General features: G+C 36.5%; 1 protein-coding gene across 1 annotated transcript in view; it reads left to right on the forward strand.

Moving 5' to 3' along the window:
- Positions 1 to 20,740, forward strand: part of gcn1 (GCN1 activator of EIF2AK4) — a 47,901-nt gene extending 27,161 nt beyond the window's left edge. The window contains exons 33-58 of the mRNA XM_046870937.1: positions 203 to 397; positions 1,661 to 1,907; positions 2,430 to 2,551; positions 2,648 to 2,762; positions 3,778 to 3,957; positions 5,463 to 5,683; positions 5,869 to 5,937; positions 6,140 to 6,278; positions 6,754 to 6,950; positions 7,341 to 7,483; positions 7,965 to 8,082; positions 8,738 to 8,953; positions 9,114 to 9,278; positions 9,367 to 9,528; positions 10,592 to 10,684; positions 10,868 to 11,011; positions 11,317 to 11,586; positions 11,855 to 11,968; positions 12,049 to 12,279; positions 12,509 to 12,702; positions 13,137 to 13,251; positions 15,083 to 15,179; positions 15,501 to 15,649; positions 16,106 to 16,216; positions 17,379 to 17,600; positions 20,222 to 20,740. Of these exons, the coding sequence (XP_046726893.1) occupies positions 203 to 397; positions 1,661 to 1,907; positions 2,430 to 2,551; positions 2,648 to 2,762; positions 3,778 to 3,957; positions 5,463 to 5,683; positions 5,869 to 5,937; positions 6,140 to 6,278; positions 6,754 to 6,950; positions 7,341 to 7,483; positions 7,965 to 8,082; positions 8,738 to 8,953; positions 9,114 to 9,278; positions 9,367 to 9,528; positions 10,592 to 10,684; positions 10,868 to 11,011; positions 11,317 to 11,586; positions 11,855 to 11,968; positions 12,049 to 12,279; positions 12,509 to 12,702; positions 13,137 to 13,251; positions 15,083 to 15,179; positions 15,501 to 15,649; positions 16,106 to 16,216; positions 17,379 to 17,600; positions 20,222 to 20,347 (4,155 nt within the window). The 3' untranslated portion in view covers positions 20,348 to 20,740. The remainder of the gene's footprint in view (positions 1 to 202; positions 398 to 1,660; positions 1,908 to 2,429; positions 2,552 to 2,647; positions 2,763 to 3,777; positions 3,958 to 5,462; positions 5,684 to 5,868; positions 5,938 to 6,139; positions 6,279 to 6,753; positions 6,951 to 7,340; positions 7,484 to 7,964; positions 8,083 to 8,737; positions 8,954 to 9,113; positions 9,279 to 9,366; positions 9,529 to 10,591; positions 10,685 to 10,867; positions 11,012 to 11,316; positions 11,587 to 11,854; positions 11,969 to 12,048; positions 12,280 to 12,508; positions 12,703 to 13,136; positions 13,252 to 15,082; positions 15,180 to 15,500; positions 15,650 to 16,105; positions 16,217 to 17,378; positions 17,601 to 20,221) is intronic.
- The last annotated feature ends 223 nt before the right edge of the window (positions 20,741 to 20,963 follow it).

Below are 20,963 nucleotides of genomic sequence, written 5' to 3' on the forward strand. Positions count from 1 at the left end.
TTTATCTGAACTGTTAACATTAGCACCTGGAACAAAACGATTTGAAGAGTGATTTTTCAAACTTAACACTGTATACATAATACTGCAAGTTCTTTAAATTCTTGATGTAAATGTATATGCTATACTTACTATAAATGTTCTTCATTATTATTATTAGACTATGGCCAAAAGATTTTAATGTAAAAATGTGTAAATATTTTAGGACAATGTGAACTCTCTGCTGCCCGTGTTTGAGGAGTTTCTGAAGAACGCCCCACAGGATGCCAGCTATGACTCAGTGCGTCAGAGTGTGGTCATCCTCATGGGCTCACTGGCTAAACATCTGGACAAGAGTGACCCAAAAGTCAAGCCCATAGTCGCCAAGCTCATCACTGCCCTTTCCACTCCCTCTCAGCAGGTTAACAATGTCTCTTTTCCAGAATTGTAGTTTTAAATCACAAATAAATCATAGGGTTGGAACAATATGCTAATTAGAGCAGCTAGTATTTGCTGTTTTACTTACAAACTTAACATTATTGTTGCCAACTTACTAGCAGGTTACAAAAATGTAACAAAGTTAAATGGACTGTGAGATAGGGGTGTAACGGTACACAAAATTCATGGTTCGATGTGTACTTCAGTTTTTAAGTCACTGTTAAGTAAAAATTTCAGTTACAGATAAGAACAGGAAGAATTGAAAAACAAAATCGCTTTTCATTTTTTTATTAACGTTGTTTATTATTATTAACATTTGTGAACATCAGCAGTTTATATTTTTTATAATAATTTTAAATTAAATGTGCTGCTTTGTTAAAAAAAAAAAAAAAAAAAATATATATATATATATATATATATATATATATATATATATATATATATATATATATATATAAAAGCGAATAAATCAAATGAATGCAATCCAAAATTACAATTAAATTGGCACAAATTAAATTGATTAAATAAATTGTATACATAGAGAAATCAAATTAATTCACATTTGTTATACCCCTTTTGGGTAAATGTGTATACAGTATAAGTGTATGTGCATATACAGATGTGTATATGTGTGTGTATTTTACATTTTATATTTAATTCTCTTGATATGTTCTACTTAACTGTTTGACTTATTTTAGCATTCTTTAATAAGTTCCTCATTTAAGAAACTGGTGAGAGAGTTATTTATTAATGAATTCATTCCTTCCATACTTGATGTGCAGAATTCTCAGAAATTTGTCCTTTGAAGAGATATTCTTGAAGCTGGACTTAAAGCACTAAAGAATCCATATCGTAAAAAACGTTGGCGAGTTTTTTTGCACATGTGCATTACAAATCATGTTTCTGGTACAGAGTGAGTAGCCACAGTGACACTGCACTCAAAGTGCGAGGCAGAAACTAAACAAACTTGCAGTTCATCACTTAATATGTTCATTAGAGAACCCAGCTTTTAATTATGTTTGGCACATAAAACACAGATTGCTTTCAGTACACGTGCACAGAATTGAAAGTCCTTGAATTGAACCAGTTCGGTACGAATATGTGTACCATTACACCCCTACTATGAGAATTGTGTGGAGCATTGTAAATAATTTGAAAGTGCTAGTCCAAACTTTTGTCTAAATATTGGAATGGGGAAATTACCAGAGATCAGAATGTCAAAGCAGCATGTGACTCATTTCTACAGGTCCAGGAGTCTGTGGCCAGTTGCTTGCCTCCTCTGGTGCCTGCTATAAAGGAGGATGCGGGTGACATGGTGCGCAAGCTACTGCAGCTGCTGCTAGAGAGTGACAAGTACGCAGAGAGGAAAGGTGCTGCCTATGGCTTAGCCGGCTTAGTAAAGGGCCTGGGCATCCTCTCTCTCAAACAGCAGGACATTATGACCACGCTCACTGATGCCATTCAAGACAAAAAGAATGCTAGACGCAGAGAGGGTGAGTGCTCAAATTTCGATTTCTAGGTATTTTATATAGTTCTTAAATCTCATCTGCATATGCATGATAAAGTATAAAAATGATGTACAGATAACCTTAGAATAAACTGGTCAGTAAGGGCTATTGTGGTATGCGATTTGAATATAATAAATGATTGGTTATTAAGGAAATTGCACACAAATTAGTGATGCTAATAGTTGCTATGATAATAGTAATGCTAAAATGTGTATTTGTAAAATTATAAAGGTTTTCAAAATAGATCTTTTTTTTTATTTGCATCAATGTAATCAATTTGTCTCCAAGGTACAGCTGAATTGAATAAACAAATACATAAAAACATAAATCTTCACAAAAAAAATCAAATATTTAGAACATTTTGTCCAAACAAACAGGAAATGCCCTGCTGCTGGCCATTTAAATTATTTATTTAAATATAAATTTTCTCCTGAATTTATATAGCAGTATATAAATATTATCTTATTTTTTGTGCATACCGTTCTAGTTTATGTTCTTTGTTTTCAGGTGCCCTGTTTGCATTTGAAATGCTGTGCAACATGCTGGGGAAACTTTTCGAGCCATATGTAGTACACGTGCTGCCCCACCTTCTCCTCTGCTTTGGAGATGGGAACCAGTATGTCAGAGAGGTATACACAAACGTGTATCTTTCTGCTTTCCTTGTTCTTTCTGTCTTTTTTCTCCAGTTTTTACCTGGTCTTGTTCTTTTCTTCTTTGCCTCCCAGGCAGCAGATGACTGTGCCAAAGCTGTAATGCGCAATCTAAGTGCTCATGGTGTGAAGTTGGTCCTGCCATCTCTTCTTGTAGCCCTAGAGGAAGAGTCCTGGAGGACCAAAGCAGGTTTGAATTCAACATTTAGATTTTCTCTGTGATCCTTACAACCACCTATATTCTTTTTTGAAAGTTTAGCAATGGCAAGGTTAGTGTTTTGTTTTGTTGTGTTACACATTAAAGACGTTTGGGTTTAAATTGGGTTTCTACCCATTTATCCAGCATATGACTAACAGGTAATTTTTGTTCTTTAAGAGTACCCTCTTAAAATATGTAAAGTCTATCAGTTCTTGGTTTAAAGGTTCTATGTTGTTAACAAGAATAAACCAACATGAACATCATGCTATGGGATTGAAAAGGAATATTCAGCACAAGCATTAGATGGTGACATCACCTGTTTTTTTTTTAATTAAATAAGCTGTAAATATCCAGAAATTATCAAAGAAAAATACAAAATAAAATAAAGGGCGTTGCAGTTTCAATACATTCGAGGGCATTATATATATATATATATATATATATATATATATATATATATATATATATATATATATATATATATATATATATATAAAATGTGTATGTATGTGTGTATATATATGTATGTGTGTGTGTGTGTGGATATATATATATAGAGATATATATATATATATATATATATATATATATATATATATATATATATATATATATATACACACACACACACTCATACATACATATACATGTGTGTGTGTGTGTATATATATATATATATATATATATATATATATATATATATATATATATATATATATATACACACACACACACACACACATATGTGTGTGTGTGTGTGTGTGTATATATATATATATATATATATATATATATATATATATATATATATATATAATATAAATTCTAACTTCTAGATATATGAGCAGCCTTCAGCAAAGTAAAGATAGACTTAGAAATAATAACTTTGTGATTGCTCTGTCTGTCCCCACAAGCTGTGATTTAACCGTTAAATATTTATGGATAGTAGAAAAGTTTATGCGAAGAATACATTTTTTAAATCAGGGTGTGTTTCTGTGCTCTGCAGGTTCAGTGGAGTTGCTTGGTGCAATGGCATTTTGTGCCCCTAAACAGCTGTCATCATGTCTGCCCAGCATTGTGCCCAAGTTGACTGAAGTTCTCACAGACTCGCACGTCAAAGTGCAGAAGGCCGGGCAGCAGGCTCTGCGCCAGATTGGCTCTGTAATCCGTAACCCAGAGATCCAAGGTAAGAGCAAAATAGGCATATTATCAGATAATTAAATATAGGCAGCAGCTTGTGGAAGAGCTTCCTGTTCTTGAATGTTTTTCCTCTATCATTCTGGTTTGGCTCCTAATGCCATCCTCCACACTTTCCCTAGCCCTTAAAGCATCTTTTCTCATTCATATTGTGCAATGCACATAAATAAATATAGTGGTGTGAAAGAGTTTGCTCATCAGTGTCTGATTTTTTTTGCATGTTTGTCACACTTTATTTCAAATCATCAAACTAATTTAAACTATAGTGAGGGATAACACAAGTGAACACAACATGCAATCTTTAAATGAAGGTTTTTATTATTGAGGGAAAACAAAATCCAAAACTACATGGCCGTGTGAAAGTGTTTGCCCCCTGTTAAAAACGTGGTTTATCACACCTGAGTTAAATTTCTCTAGCCACACCCAGGCCTGATTACTTCCACACTGTTGAGCAATCAAGAAATCTCTTAAATAGAACCTGCCTGACAAAGTGAAGTAGACCAAAAGAAAGTAATTGAGATCTGGAGTCTGGAAAAGGTTATAAATCCATTTCTAAAGCATTTTAACTCCAGTGAACCACAGTGGGAGCCATTTTTCACACATGGCAAAAACATAGAACAGTGGAGAACCTTCCCATGAGTGACCAAAATGACCCCAAGAGCACAGCGACGGCTCATCCAAGAGGTCACAAAAGACCCCACAACAACATCCAAACAACTGCAGGCCCCACGTGCCTCAGTTAAGGTCAGTGTCCATGACTCCACCATAAGAATGAGACTGTTCAAAAATGGTCAGCATGGCAGAGTTCCAAGACGAAAACCACTGCTGAGCAAGAAGAACATAAAGGCTCGTCTCAGTTTTGCCAGAAAACTGATGATCCCCAAGACTTTTGGGGAAAATTCTCTGTGGACTGACAAGACAAAAGTTTAACTTTTTAGAAGGTGTGTCCCATTTTGTCTGGCATAAAAGTAACAGCCTAAACTGAATCCTATTGAGATGCTGTGGCATGACCTTAAAAAAATGTGGTCCATACTCGAAAACCCTCCAATGTGGCTGAATTCAACAATTCTGCACAGATGAATGAACCAAAATTCCTCCACAGCGCTGTAACAGACTCGTTGCAAGTTATCGCAAACGCTTGATTGCAGTTGTTGCTGCTAAGGGTGGTCCAACCAGTTATTAGGTTTAGGGAGCGAACACTTTTTCACACAGGGCCATGTAGTTTTGGATTTTGTTTCCCTCAAAAATAAAAACCTTCAATTAAAAAACTACATTTTGTGTTCACTTGTTATCTTTTACTAATATTTAAATTAGTTTGAATAAAAGTGTGAAAAACATGCCAAAAAAAATAAGAAATCAGGACACTTTTTCACATATAAAGGAGATAAACAGGTGATGAGTTAACTCTAATGGATTTGTGCATAATTTTTCATATTTCTATGTTTAATAAGTGGTGGAATCTCTTATTGTTAACTTATTTCCCTGGGTTCTTAGCAATCACTCCCATTCTACTGGATGCTCTGACGGACCCATCACACAAGACCCAGCACTGTCTACAAACTTTGCTTGAGACCAAGTTTGTGCACTTTATCGATGCTCCCTCACTGGCTCTCATCATGCCCATTGTCCAGAGGGCTTTTCAGGACCGGTCGACAGACACACGCAAAATGGCTGCACAGATCATCGGCAACATGTATTCCCTCACTGACCAGAAGGTGTGCTCATGATCTCTGATAACATTTTGATGTGATGCTGTTCAAAATGTCTCGATTCTAGCTTTTCTTGTTAATTTGTTAAGCATGTATTAAGCAAAAAATGGTTGTCTTTTTTTTTTTTTTTTTTTAGTTTGTCCAAGCTTGTGAATCCTGTTTAATTATTTGATATTTTGTGCTTGGTTCAGGATCTCTCTCCATACTTGCCTAGTGTGATTCCGGGGCTCAAGTCATCCCTGCTGGATCCTGTACCAGAGGTTATCCATGCTTTATTGACTAATCTGGAGATATCATCTGCATATATCTTCATACACCTTCTGTCCCTCGTGTATCTAGGTTTTTTATAGTATTATTAAAAAAAGAAAAAAAAACCTTGTATACATACATATACATTTTATATCACCAGAGAACCGTTTTGTCCTGGCCCTTGTTAAGAGTGCACATTCTCTGCTCTGGCAGGTGCGGACCGTGTCAGCAAAAGCACTTGGAGCTATGGTCAAGGGCATGGGTGAGTCCTGCTTCGATGATCTGCTGCCATGGCTGATGGAGACTCTAGCCTCTGAGCAGAGTTCTGTGGATCGCTCTGGAGCTGCACAGGGTGAGAGAAACAATCTTTCGAATCACTTTAACAGCAAAGACCTAGCAAAACATGTTTGAGAGTGTTTAAGAGTTATGAGATAAGAGAGTCTGTATGGTTCCCTCTTTTGCAATACTGATTTCTTCAATGTTGGCCAGATGTTATACTATAAACCACGTTGCTCCAGTTTTCTAAATCTATTTTAAATGTAACAAACTGTGTTTGGTTGCTTTAATGGCAATTACATGCTGTTTATTTATGGCCACAGTGGATGATGAAAACTACCACAACTTCTAGAAAAAGCTACTTTATTAAATCTGTCTATATGATAACAGCTACTAATTCATCTTGCATAATTGCATATTTCTTTTACTGCTTTTCTTTGTCTTCTCTATATTTTAGTATTTCTGTTGAGCTGTCAATGTTTTTATTAATGATGAAGTAATTTTGAGTATAATAATGAAGCTAAAATAAGTTTTCTCTCTCTCTCTTGTAGGTCTAGCAGAGGTGATGGCTGGGTTAGGTGTTGAGAAGCTGGACAAACTGATGCCTGATGTTGTTCAGACAGCAAGCAAAGTGGACATCGCTTCTCATGTGCGCGATGGCTACATCATGATGTTCATCTATCTCCCACTCACCTTTGGTGAACGGTTCACTCCCTATGTAGGCCCGATTATTCCCTGCATCCTTAAGGTAATACACTTTATTTTCTCAAATGTCCAATCTAATTTACTCTGACCAGAAGCTCACCAAAAGACATTTATTGTATTATCATGGATAGATTAGATTTCTTAAAAATCAATATCCTTATGAGTATGGAAACTAAACATACTTAGACAACTATTCATTAAAGAGATGAGAGCTAATCAGAAATGTTTAAACTCCACTGTATCCCTTGTTTTTAATCTCTCTGAACAATATTAAGAATAAAATGCTGTAGTTCTCTAGCAATGCAGATATGTAGAGATGAGAACTTTTTCTTCTTTCTTCTATTTTCTGAATCTGCTAAAGCTTTTAATAGAAAGGCATATTTTGTTAAAAGAAAAGTAATGTCTCCTTCTCTTTCTTTCTCTGTGTATTCAGGCTTTGGCTGATGAAAATGAGTATGTAAGAGATACAGCACTGAGAGCAGGTCAGCGCATCATCAGTATGTATGCCGAGACAGCTATTGCCCTGCTGCTGCCTGAGCTGGAACAAGGCTTGTTTGATGACCTCTGGAGGATCAGGTGAGGGACAAAATTGCCTCACTCTTATAATACTGTTGAGGGGACACAGTATAGGACACCTTATATAAAATGAATACTCAGGACAATAAGTAATAAACATGAGACACAAACTTTTGGTGGACTAGCAGTAGTACATTTTGTTGTGCTAGTTTGGCTAGCCAGCTAAGCATTAGGAGGTAACAGGGTGTTAAGTAATCTGACTGACCAGACTGCTAGTGGTGGCACAAATGCTCCTTAAGTACCGTAATTTCTGGACTATTAAGCGCACCCAAATATAAGCTGAATTTTACAAAGATTTTTATTTTGAACATAAATACGCGGCACCTGTCTATAAGCCGCAGGTCCTACATTGAAAATAATGAACTTTACACAGGCTTTAACGAAGGCAGTGCCTGTTGCATGGCTTGTATCTAAACAGTAGCCTACCAAGAAAGTCATTGTTCACGGCATATTTTAAATTTGCCAATATCTCCCTCCTCAGGTTCAGCTCTGTGCAGTTGCTAGGAGACCTGCTTTTCCACATCTCAGGAGTTTCAGGGAAGATGACAACAGAGACTGCTTCTGAGGATGACAACTTTGGAACAGCTCAGTCCAACAAGGTACATGCACCATGTTTGATAAGTCAAAATGTATTATTTTAATTATTAGATTTATTCATTTATTTTAAGTTGCATCACCAACAATTTCTGTAGTTTTAAAATTGTACAATTTTGGGAATTTAACTGTTCCACATTTTCCAAGTGATTGGGTAGAGAAAAAATAAAATAACATTAAGTACCTTTTTTAAGCTGATGAAAAGCAGCTCAAAAGATAATCAGTTAAGATATATATCACCACTCGTTATGTAAGGAAATACACACTTTGGTTTTATGGTGCTAGCAAGAGGTTTGACTTACTTTTGCCACCATTTAATAAAACCCTCAGGAAAATTAATAGGTTCAGATGCCACTTACGTTATAGCACCTATAAGTCATTCCATTTTAAACCAATTGCTTCACTGTTCACTTTTAATTAGACAAAGGACACATTTTTGCACAGACAATGCAGCAGCTTCCTTTCCAAATGCTTTATCTTTTCAAAAAGAAAACCACTTTACTTAGTTTGCTAGTACAAAGCACTGATTCTAAAGACTCCTGTTTGAAAAAAAGAAAAAAAAAAGACTCAATCTAAATTACGTGTTCAAGATAACTTGTGGTCAGAACTAATTCCTTGGTAGTTCATGGCTGTAAGCAAAATGTTTATTGTGCTCTTCAGGCCATTATTGGCGCACTGGGAGCAGAGAGAAGAAACCGTGTGCTCTCTGGTCTCTATATGGGCCGCTCAGATACACAGCTTGTGGTAAGACAGGCCTCTCTGCATGTCTGGAAGATTGTGGTGTCCAACACACCACGTACACTTCGAGAAATCCTGCCTACACTCTTCTCCCTTCTGCTAGGCTTCCTGGCCTCCACCTGCCCTGACAAGAGAACGGTACACACCATTATATTTTTGTACTTTAAGGTCTTATATTCTATTAAGTGTTGATAGTTTATTTGAGATATTTTGTTCATTTTACAAATATCATTAATTCAATGAAAGTGTGTTAGTCACTAGTTGAAGTACTTAAAAGATGCTCTTTATCCTTGGCCAGATCGCAGCTCGTACTCTAGGAGATTTAGTAAGGAAGCTTGGGGAGAAGATCCTTCCTGAAATTATCCCTATACTGGAGGATGGTCTGCGCTCTGAGAAGAGTGATGAGAGGCAGGGTGTCTGCATCGGGCTCAGCGAAATTATGAAATCCACCAGCAAAGATGCTGTATGTAGCACAGTCTTTTTAGTTTTAAAATTTTATTAGTGTTTATTTTGAATTACAGTGCTTAGTGGTATTTCTGTGTGCTTAACAGGTGCTGGTGTTCTCCGAGTCCTTAGTGCCTACAGTCCGTAAAGCTCTTTGTGATCCATTAGAGGATGTGCGTGAAGCTGCAGCTAAAACCTTTGAACAGCTACATGCCACCATTGGCCACCAAGCACTGGATGACATCCTCCCTGCTCTGCTTAAGCAACTGGTGAGGCCAAGACTTTTTTTTCCAAGCCCCTTTTCATCTTCCTTTATATTTATACATTTTTTTCAGTGTACACATGGCAACAATTTTAACATCTTTTTTAAGACTGGGGTTCTCTATATATATTTAGAATCTGAAATCCAAATATTTTTTTATAGAGTTTCTATAATAATTCAAAATAAATATTCTGAATATGATTGGTAAAGTGAGGCAGTTTGAGTTCATTTTTAATAAAGGTCGACCGATTTAGTGCAGTTTACCGATACCGATCGTACTTGCCGATAACTGATTAATCAGCCGATGGATTAAATGAATACTGGATAAAAAACAAACATAACACTCCATGTAAAATAATACTGAACTTTATTACATACATCAAAAAGTACTGAATCATGAAAATTAAATAAATATGAATATATTAATTAGGTAAAATCATAATTAATAAATTACAAATATGAAATGCAACATAGTAGCAGTCTCGTGTGTAAAAAACGAACAGCACGTGGTGTCAGTGATTTACCTCTAGAGGCCGCTCTCATAATGACAGCAGACCTCAGTCGCTCCAGCCACGGATGCAAGCCGGGAAAAAAAAAAAAACGGTATGGATTTTTGCAGATGGTTCCACAAATATCAATATATATGTACTAGCCCTCACTGTAACCCTAGTATCAGTGAAGAATAATTGGTCGACCTCTAATTTCTAGTGGATTCAAGTATGGAAAGTTCTGATAATGATGACACAGAATACTATTTGTCCTGTTTGGACGATTGTGAGTTCCCAGATAAAAAAGCAAGCCATCAAGTGGGAGACTTCATCAGTCACATCAGAACAACAATAGCTTATGGTTTGCTCATTTATGCCAGTGTGTTGAGAGTTGTCTTAGAGCTGTCCTGTGATGCAGAATGAGCTTCATTTTGGTAGAAAAAGGGGCTTCAAATATCTTATATATATATATATATATATATATATATATATATTTATTTATTTTATTTTTTAAAGCATTTTGTCTCGCATAACAAAAGTCACTCTTCCTTAATAAGAGATAAATTGCTTTTTGGTTTGCAGGAAGACGAGGAAACAGCTGAGTTTGCTCTTGATGGACTGAAGCAAGTAATGGCTGTGAAGAGTCGATCAGTGCTGCCTTACCTGGTGCCCAAGGTTGTCGCTCTTATCAAATTTTTTTTTTATATATCTTGTCCCTTGATTAATCAGTACCTCGCACCATCTGTATTAAAACCAGACTGACTGTTACCAGTCACAAACTGTAATAATGTGGTGTATTGTGCCTGCTCTTTGTAATTAAATGTTTCTTTTCTTGGCTTACTCTTTCCTTCTCTGTAGCTCACTTCTCCCCCAGTGAATACACGCGTGCTTGCCTTCCTGTCTGCTGTGACAGGTGATGCTCTGACACGTCACCTGGGAGTTATACTGCCTGCATTGCTCTCATCTCTCAAAGAAAAGCTGGGAACTGAGGAGGGACCTCAGGTACCCTTAGAGCAGAAAATTGCTTTATTTTTTTTTTTTTTATATATATAAAAAAAAAATATTTAAAAAAACCATAAATATTCATGTAGCTTTATTTGGTAATATTTATCATATCAAGTTAGGAAACTAATCTAATAAATGACATTTCCTAGTCTAAAATGAAAGAAATGTTCAGTGAAATTTAAAAATTGTTACCCAGTGTCTTTATACTTATATTTGGTCTTAACAGTTTACTATGGATTTTATAAAGCTGAATGACCTGTACATAACTTTTTTTGTAATAAGGCTGAATTTTTGCTGTGCAGGAGTTAAGCAACTGCCAGACTGTTGTTTTGTCCGTTGAAGACGAAGTGGGTCAGAGAATCATCATCGAGGACCTGCTGGAGGCAACACGGGGTGCAGATTCCGGACTCAGGGAGGCATCTGTTACCATTTTAAATGCCTACTTCTCACGAACACGGCTTGACTACAGCGTCCACACACGCACACTACTTTCTGGTCTTGTGCGCCTGCTCAATGACTCCAACCCTGAGGTGCTCCAGCAAAGCTGGGACACTATCAACTCCATTACCAAGGTGCGGGGAAACAAAAATCAGCCAGGGGATCCTTCGTGTCTTTTTTGTAATAAGCAGTTGATATGTCCTTGCTCAGAAGGCTCCAGAAAACAAAATGTTAACTTAGACATTAAACATTCTTTTATTCATAATATTTAAAGCTTCATTTGAAAATGCTTTTAAAATGAACATCTTAAGCACATTTGCACCCACACCCAATGATAGATGGTAGAAAGAATCTGCCTTGTTCACCCAATTTACATTTATACCCACAAATTGTTGTACACAGAAGTTGGATGCCGGAAGTCAGCTGACTCTGATTGATGATTTGCACAGAGATATCCGTTCAGCAGCATCTGAAGTCAAGGGTGAACATCTGCCTGGCTTTTGTCTGCCCAAAAAGGTACCAACATTATTACTTATCTTTTGAGTCTTGTTTTGAGTGAACTTTTTGTACTCACAATTTTTTCTTTCTTTCCCCAGGGAGTGACATGTATTCTGCCTGTTCTGAGAGAGGGCGTGCTGACAGGAAGCCCAGAGCAGAAGGAGGAAGCAGCTCGTGCATTAGGTGCTGTCATCAAACTGACCTCTGCTGAGGCTCTGCGGCCTTCTGTTGTGAATATCACTGGGCCACTCATTCGTATACTCGGAGATCGTTTTGCCTGGACTGTGAAGACGGCGCTGCTTGAGACCCTAACCCTTCTGCTTCGCAAGGTCTTTACTTTAACCTTATGTTGCAGTCCGTGGACCTAACCTAGTCTGAGAATTGAATCAAATTATGTATAACGGATGATAGGATAGGAATATTTATATTCATTTGTTTATATACATTGCTGTTTGCTCCTCTAGTTAAATGCTAACTGCATTTTACTGGCCCTGTACTTTTGCTCTGCACAATGACAATTATATATCTAATCTAATGTAAATATCTTGTTCTCTGTAGGTGGGCATATTGCTGAAGCCGTTTCTCCCACAACTTCAGACCACATTTCTAAAGGCCCTTCAGGACACGAGTAGGCCTGTGAGGCTCAGAGCAGCTGAGGCTCTGGGACAACTTGTTTCCATTCATACAAAAGTGGACCCACTATTTACAGAGCAGCTCTCTGCCATTCGCAATGCAGAGGACTCAGGCGTCAGGTACACTAGAAATAAATAAACTCATAAATTTGCTTAGCAGGGAGGTTTTTTCCAATATAAATATATAAAGGCAGTTTTTTAACAATTTTTATTATTTCTATGGCATTTGGCAGACACTTTTAGGGAAAGAAACTTGTATGTCATTTATACAACTGAACAGTTGATGGTTTAGGGCCTTGCTCAAGGGCCCTGATTTGGCAGCTTGGTGATTCAAACTCAATCAGAAGTCCAACAGCTTAACCTCTAATCTACAACTTCTCAAACTCCACTATTAATTTGTTTTGAGGAGGTGTCTTTTAGTTATTGAAAATGCTAATAAAGCTACATGTTTGGTTTAGCAATTAAAAAATGTTGACAGACCAGACCGTCTTTTAGAGAAAGTTGAAAGTGTTTTAAACACTATACACGTCTTAATGTTTTGACTTGTGCTGCAGGGAGACAATGCTGCAAGCCCTGAGGTTTGTCATTCAAGGTGCTGGAGCTAAAGTTGATCCTGCCATCAAGAAGAATATCACCACCACATTGCTAGGCATGCTGGGACATGATGAGGTATGACAGCTTGCTGTTGTCTTTAATATAAAGTCAAGTCAAGAATCTTTTATTGTAATTTCAACCAGATATAGGTGACGCAGTACACAGTGAAATGAGACAATGTTCCTCCAGATCCCTGGGGCTAGATAAAACAACATAAAGCTATATAACAGAAAACAGAGTTTAGGACTAAACACAGAGTTAAGGACTACAGTAATTTGGCAATTACTGATTGATTTTCTTTTATAGGAATATATGTGACAGATATACAAGTGATTAAAAAAACTTACTTTTTTTACATGTAGCCACATCAGCATGCATAAAAACTGTATGATCTTTAAATTCTCAAGCAGTACACACAATTTATTCTACGAAGGATCAACAGACTACCTTATAATTATTTATACTCGAGTATTGAGAAATTAAGAAATACATGTGATGAACCTTAGTAGGTTACATTAGATAATGAATTGTTTCTAGTACATTTCTGTTGATTTGAATAAGGATGGCATGATTAAAGAAACACATCAAAGCAAAGCCAATAAAAAGCTTGATGCAGATGGTTGACAAATTACATGGAACACTTGAATAAATGCGTGCTGTTGTTTCCAGACAGGTGTCATGCATGATTCATTTAAGCAGGTAAAATGCACAGTGGCATGAAAAAAAAAAATGTACAGGTCCATCGAAACTTGGACTTTGAAAGAGGTTCTTCATATCGACATAATCATGCTCTCAGCAGGAGCAGTCTGTTTCTTACTTTATGAGGAATATTATAGTGATGCGGGTATGATCGTATGAGATATTCTTTACCATATTCTTGACTTGGTGCATATGTACATATGGCAAGTCCATTTATGTTCGAACTGATTTTCCCCATAAGAATGAATGTAAAAGTGATTTAATCCGTTCCGAGATCTTATTCGATTGCTTATTTCTGCACTTAAAAAGTATTTGTAGCCTATTTTAACAAACAAATACACAGCAAATTACCATAATGTAAACATAATTTAACACTTACTCATGTGGTAGTGGTTGATTGCGAGTGTGAGACGCGCACCACGCTCATAACCTCCATAACCTTCCATGGTAATTCTATTTACTTTCGGTTTCACAGCACCATTACTGATTTTCTTGGGAGACATTTTTCAAGATTTCTAGTGAAATAAAAATATAAAACTAAAAAATAGTTATGTTTTTGCTGCACTGAACAACGAGAGCGACCGAGTGATACGTCATCAACTAAGCGACTGATGCGACCCTCCGCCAAAAACGGGGAACCAGCCTTGTGGGTTTGCTCGTGCCTTCGAAATTTGCTCGTGAAACGGTAAAATTTTGCGAGCAAGGTCGCTCGTATCTCCGTTTGCTCGTACTATAGGCAGTGTTCCCATACACAAAGGGCCATTAAAGAGGTTAATGAACATAATACATATAATGTAAATAAAACACTGTGTCCATTAGAGTTCATGGACCTCAACCCAAATACACTTGGTGATTTTAGACTGACATGTTAGATAGTTTTGTCTAAAATTCTCATTAAAAGTGTGAATATCTTTCAGAGGAATGTCGTTTCATTCACTTCCAGAGTCTTCTGGAATGTTGCTCAGTTTGCACTTGAAACTTTATTTGTTTTATTTTTATTTTTTAGAAATTGTTGGACTAAATTTATCAATCCCCTGCTATGCAGGGACAAATATTGCAGGGAGAAATTTGTGTTTAATGTTTAAATGATTTTTAATTTTTTTTTTTGTGAAACTTTTACTGTGTGTGTGTGTGTGTGTGTGTGTGTGTGTGTGTGTGTGTGTGTGTGTGTGTGTGTGTGTGTGTGTGTGTGTGTGTGTGCGCGTGGGATGCTACCCGAATGGCCTCTGCAGGGTGTGTTGGTGTGTTGTGTGCTTTCCTGTCTGAAGAAGAGCTGAGGACTGTTCTGTCACAGCATGTCCTCGGTAAGCTCAAACACAGATTAAGTTTTGTATAACGCCTTTTTTGTATAAGCCTAAGAAGTAAAAAAAAAAAATATTTTTTGTTTGTACTTTCTTTTTAACCCATGCCCCCATTGAATTCCGTTGAGCCCCACTGTTTGTAACCAAATGCACTCAGGAAAGCACTCTTATGTTATATTGTTAGGTCACATGGTCTTGATTCAGTGATGGTCAGCATCTTTTGTATTCTTTTTCAGTTAACACAAAATTAGGCTAAAATGAAGCATCGCATTAGTGCACTCTGTATGTAAGCATTTCTACTGACTAATGTGAAATCTCTCATAGCTGATATGTCAGGAGTGGACTGGATGGTCCGCCATGGCCGCTCCATGGCTCTTGCTATAGCTGTGAAATCTGCACCTGAGCAGCTGTGTGCTCCAGAGTACAGCTCCACCGTACTGGAAGCTGTGTTATCTAGCGCCACTGCAGACAGAGTAATGTCCTCCTGCTAATTATTTTCTGCATTGTGCATTTTTCTTTGTGTATTTTGTGTACTATTGAAATGATTTTGCACATATATGATCCGGATAAGAATATCTTACAATAGATTCACTGTACAGCCACTAGCTATTTTATTTCCATTATTAAAAACTTGTACCAAATTATATTTAGGTGATGATTATTCAGTAGTACATTGTAGTTCAGTGGTATTCAGTAGTTTACAAAGCAGAGATGCATTTTTCTAACCTTGTTGTTATAAACTATTTCATTCAATTGTTCAATGCTAATCGTTCCAGTTTATCTCCTATTTTTATTTTAACTCCTAAGTTGTTATTCATTATTATTGCTGCCATCTACACACTCATGTATTTGACAGTGAAATGTTACCTTACACATTTTGCACATTTGTCTGACCATTTTTCTTCTTGTGTGTGGTGGTGGTTCTGTAGATTCCCATAGCTTGCAGTGGGATTAGAGCAATGGGTTACCTCATGAGACACCAACTCAGATCAGCTGGAGATGCTGCTGTTTCACCTCGTATTATCACTCAGTTGGTCAAGGTTAGTGCTACAGTCTGCAATGGTAATAAAGCAACAGTAAACTGAAAGCCCTATATTTGTTATGCATAGTTTTTGCAATATTGTTGCTTTTATTTGTGATAATTAAAATGATTTAATTTAGATGAATTAGTGTCTAGTCTTCTCATCAAAGTGCTTCTTTAAAAGGAAAAATATGTAAACCATTCTGCTTTGCTTTGTATAGAACAGGGGTCACCAACCTTTTTGACACCGAGAGCTACTTCTTGGGTACTGACTAATGTAAAGGGCTACCAGTTTGATACACAATTCTGAAATAACAAATTTGCTCAATTTAAGTTTAATTATATGTAATTATTAATAATTAATGATATTCATCTATATCAGGGTGTCAAACTCAATTGCACAGGGGACAAAACTCAAAGCACACTTTAGGTCGCAGGCCTAAATAACTTTTAATATTTTGGTCTCCATAAAAATATCTCCTGTCAAACACCAGATGTCTCACAGCTTAATCATGCAGCTCTTCAGAAACTCTTCCTCTGTAAATAACCGGCTCTGTTTTCACACCAGCTTCACTTTGTGATTTTGTTCTGGTAAAAAACATCTGCTGAAATGTCAGATTCTTCTTTAACACTTCTACTTTCTGTATCTTCTGCTCTGCATTCAGGTTTTTCAGCTTGTCCTGATGTTTTGTCTCGTAGTGCCGTCTTAAATTCAATTCCTTAATTACAGCCACATTCGCTCCACAAATAAGACACGCGTGTTTACTGGCAGTGTCAGTAAACATATACTCAGAATCCCATTGGTTTTGAAAGGCTCTGTTTTCAGAATCCACTTTTCTCTTCGCCACTGTGAGGCGCTGTTTCACAATAACTGTACAATAGGGTTAAATAGATCAACAGAAGCTCGACTTGATTGACGCTGGAATGTTCCGAGGTAGTCTAGCATTCGGTAAGGCAGCTGAAGTGCTGCATTATGGGATCTGTAGTTTGTGTTATCAGCGCTTCATATTGCCGCAACAATAATAATGAAGGAAATGGGGGTAACAATTTTATTTTGTACCATTAGGAAAAATGGAGGGTAACAATTTTTTGTACCATTAGGAAAAAGAAATCTTGCATGATTCATTATAAATCAAGTAAATTCTTACTGCTAATCTCTCTGCTATACTATACTCCCCTAGAGTCTGCAGAATCAGTCAAGTGATATTCGTCTGGTGACTGAGCGAGTGCTGTGGTGGGTGTGGAAGGAATCAGACACCCCAGTGCTAGAGTCCAGTCAGATTAAACCAATCATCAAAGCCCTGCTGGACAACACCAAAGACAAGAACACCAGTGTTCGTGCTCAGAGCGAACACACCATTGTCAACCTGCTACAACTCCGCCAAGGAGATACCATCATGCAGGTACATTCCTTAAACACATAGTGACTATAGTAAAGTTTTAATCCATTTAAATATAATGCTTTTTGAATTTAAGTATTGCTTAGATGCAAATCTCATGCAAAATGCAATAAGATGAAAGTCAAACTGATCAGATTTTCAAATGACAATATTCTATCATTATTTCAGTCCCCTCAAGTCTACAAAAAAACTATTTCAAAATACAATCACAAAATAACTCACTAGCTACACTAATATTAAAATGTGAGTGTTTGTTGTGGCTGCTCATCATAACAATTCTGTAGCCCTTTCACCTGCTGAAATTAGTGTTTCTTCTGTCATGTGCATTATAGTATTCCCCTCTGATGGTGTATTACAATAAAAAAAGATTATGACCTGGTTTTACTTAAGTAATTAGAAGCCTTCCATCAGATAAATACTGCAGTAATTAATAGGTTTCAGCTGCAACAAGTTATTTAACCCAAAGAATAAAATTAATAGCTTCTCACTTTTTTAGGAAAAAGATTTAACCATAGGAGATTAGAAGGCTAAAATCTCTCAAATTGGGTTAAGAACTGTTCAACACATTATTAAAACCTGGAAGGATAGTGGTGAACCTTCATCTTCGAGGAGAAAAATGATTGAAAGATTAGCGTGATCTGCATGAATCCAATAAATAAACAAGGCCAGGGTCGTTTCTAGCCTTTTTTGGCACCCTAGGTGAAAGTTCTATGGCCCTCCCCAAATGGCTCCGCCCTCCTACCACAATGCTTCACCCCCATACCATACAAATCATTTACAACCTTTCATAAAAAGGTTAAACACGTTTAATAATCATTGCAAAATTGCCTCAGTTCAAGTATGTAAACATATGCTGTATATTAACAGGCAAATCATTTAAATGGGTGGGTGCGCTGGCGGTGGCAGAGAGCGCTTTCTGGCGCCAGCTGATTGTACCCTAGGATACTACCTAGATTTTCTATTCCTTGAAACAGTGCTAAACATGTCTATGTGTAACAGGAAGACAACTCAAGGAATGGTGCTAAAAAGCTATGCAGCCTTAAGACAGCTTTTTTTTCAGTGAGGCTAATCAGAAAAAAGGGCTTAAATTTGCTAGGGACCAACAAGATTTTGGAGCAATAGAAAATTATGTGGTCACCAGGGTAAAAGAGAGGCAGATACACCCATAATGCCTAGTGCCTACCATACAAGCGTGTGGGGGAAGTGTCATGATCTGGGATTGCTTCAGTTGTTCAGATCTAGTTCAGTCAGGTCTAAGTTCAGCGATTTTATGTGCCTACAAAATTGAATATAATGAATGACCAGGTTTTTCCATGAATGGATTTTCTTCCTGATTCCTTGGATATATTCCAATGTGGCAATGCCAGGATTCTTTGGGCTCAAGTTGTGGGCCAGGTGTTATCCCCATTGAGAATCTTTGTGCTGTAGAAAAGTTTACATAGCAGTCACACTTTCATAAACACCAGATCAAGGCACCATTAAAGTACTATTTATTTTATCAAGCACCTACCAAATTCGCACCCCATCATCTATATCGGCAGAAAAGACCTCTTACAGTTCCAAATGTTTCATTTACACTTAAAAAAAAATTATAAGTAATGATGTTTTGAATGTGTAGGTTTCATAAATATAGAATGTTTTCAGCAGTCTTGATCAAAATAACTGAATTAAATACATTGCATTTAATTTTCATAGTAATATTTAAATAAAGTATGCAAAATGCTTATACATACGTTTTCCTCCTGTAGAAAACAGAAAATGCTTTAAATAAAATGCTTAGTGTGACTATAATGCATTAAAGGCAGTGATATTACAAATTCAGTACACAATATACACACACACAGAATATGAGCTCAATGTGCATTGCGTTCATATTTTGGGCTCTTATGCTTGACTGTATTTAATATGCTTTATTAATACGGTGTTAATACGGCGTCTTATACTTCTTAATAAAAGTATGTTCCTTTCGGACACAACAAGATTCACAGCTCAAATGTCCAACCCCTGGCCAGTAAAATATCAAGGTGAAGTACCGCGACAGAAAAAAAACTTGAACACTGCTAGCAATGCAAAGTTTAAAAATCAAAAAACAAATATTCTAGTAGTGAGGGCATTACAATGCATCCAGACAGACTCCTAAAGATCATTTACTAACAAGATTAAAGCACCATTCTATTAAACAAAATGTATTTTAAATTAAATTCTAGCACTTATAAGGACCTTTGTTTGTTTTCAAGTACTTTCCAGGCCTTGAATCCACGTGTCTGAAATTCAAGTACTTTTAAGAAGCATGGGAACCCTATCTGACTCTCCTATCATCAATTAAATATCTTTGAGAGAAATGAATGCAGTTCTGGACAGAAATATATGTAACACTGCATAAGCTTATCAAAACAGTTCTATACAAATCAGGCCATTATCAAAGCAAAAGGCAATCCACCTTTTTTTTCTTTCTTTTTTTATTTTGATTACATTTTTTTCCCTCCATTTGGTATTAGTTTGCAGTTGATGTAATTCATTACCATGATTTATAATAGTAGTTTTATTAACAGTTTTCAAAATGTTGCTTATGCTTAGAGTCAGTAAAGTGTATAATTGTTCATGTGTGTGCATGATTATTTCAGAGCATCAGTGCCATCTTAGACTCCGCCAGTAATGAGCTGTTGTCTGAGTGTTTTCGCCGATCGCTGAAGAAGATCTCAGGTCTGCCTGACTCCAATGAAGAAATTGATGAGACCATCCTCACATGATATGCCCAAATCAGCCCATCAAGATTGCCCATTAATCCATTATGATTTATTAGAGAATATTGTTAGCTTCAAAGATGAAATTACAAAAAGTGTATGAAAAATGGATTTCTGAAAAAAGAATTCAACCTGCTCCAGATTGGTTTCTAATTTATGCAGTTCTATTCCAATGTTAATGTACTGCTTATGCCAAGTTTTGATTTTTATTTGATGAGCAATTGGATGAACCAGTATTCATTTTATCCTCTATGTCCAGTATTCTGTTTCCCACTGAGTGTGTATTCTGAGAACGGGGCAAATTAAAGGATGAAACACTGATTATATTATTTTTTTTTTATCAGTGATGTATCCTTTGATAATAGTTATATAAATAAAAGAGGATCCCCCCCTTAATAATGTAGCCTTTTTGACTAACAACAAACATAAAGTATATTCTTGTTGCAGGCTTCCAAAAAAGAAATGTCTCTTCTATCACTGGGTGACTTAAAGGTCCCATCCTGATGAGGTCACAAATGATGCAGATAATTCATATAATAGATAATTCCATAATCTCTATTAAAATTCTTGAAATAATATACACATTATTCTAGAAGAAGAAATCATATTTTGAAGTAGAGTT

Source organism: Silurus meridionalis, chromosome 17 (genome assembly GCF_014805685.1).
Source record: "Silurus meridionalis isolate SWU-2019-XX chromosome 17, ASM1480568v1, whole genome shotgun sequence".
NCBI lineage: Eukaryota > Metazoa > Chordata > Actinopteri > Siluriformes > Siluridae > Silurus > Silurus meridionalis.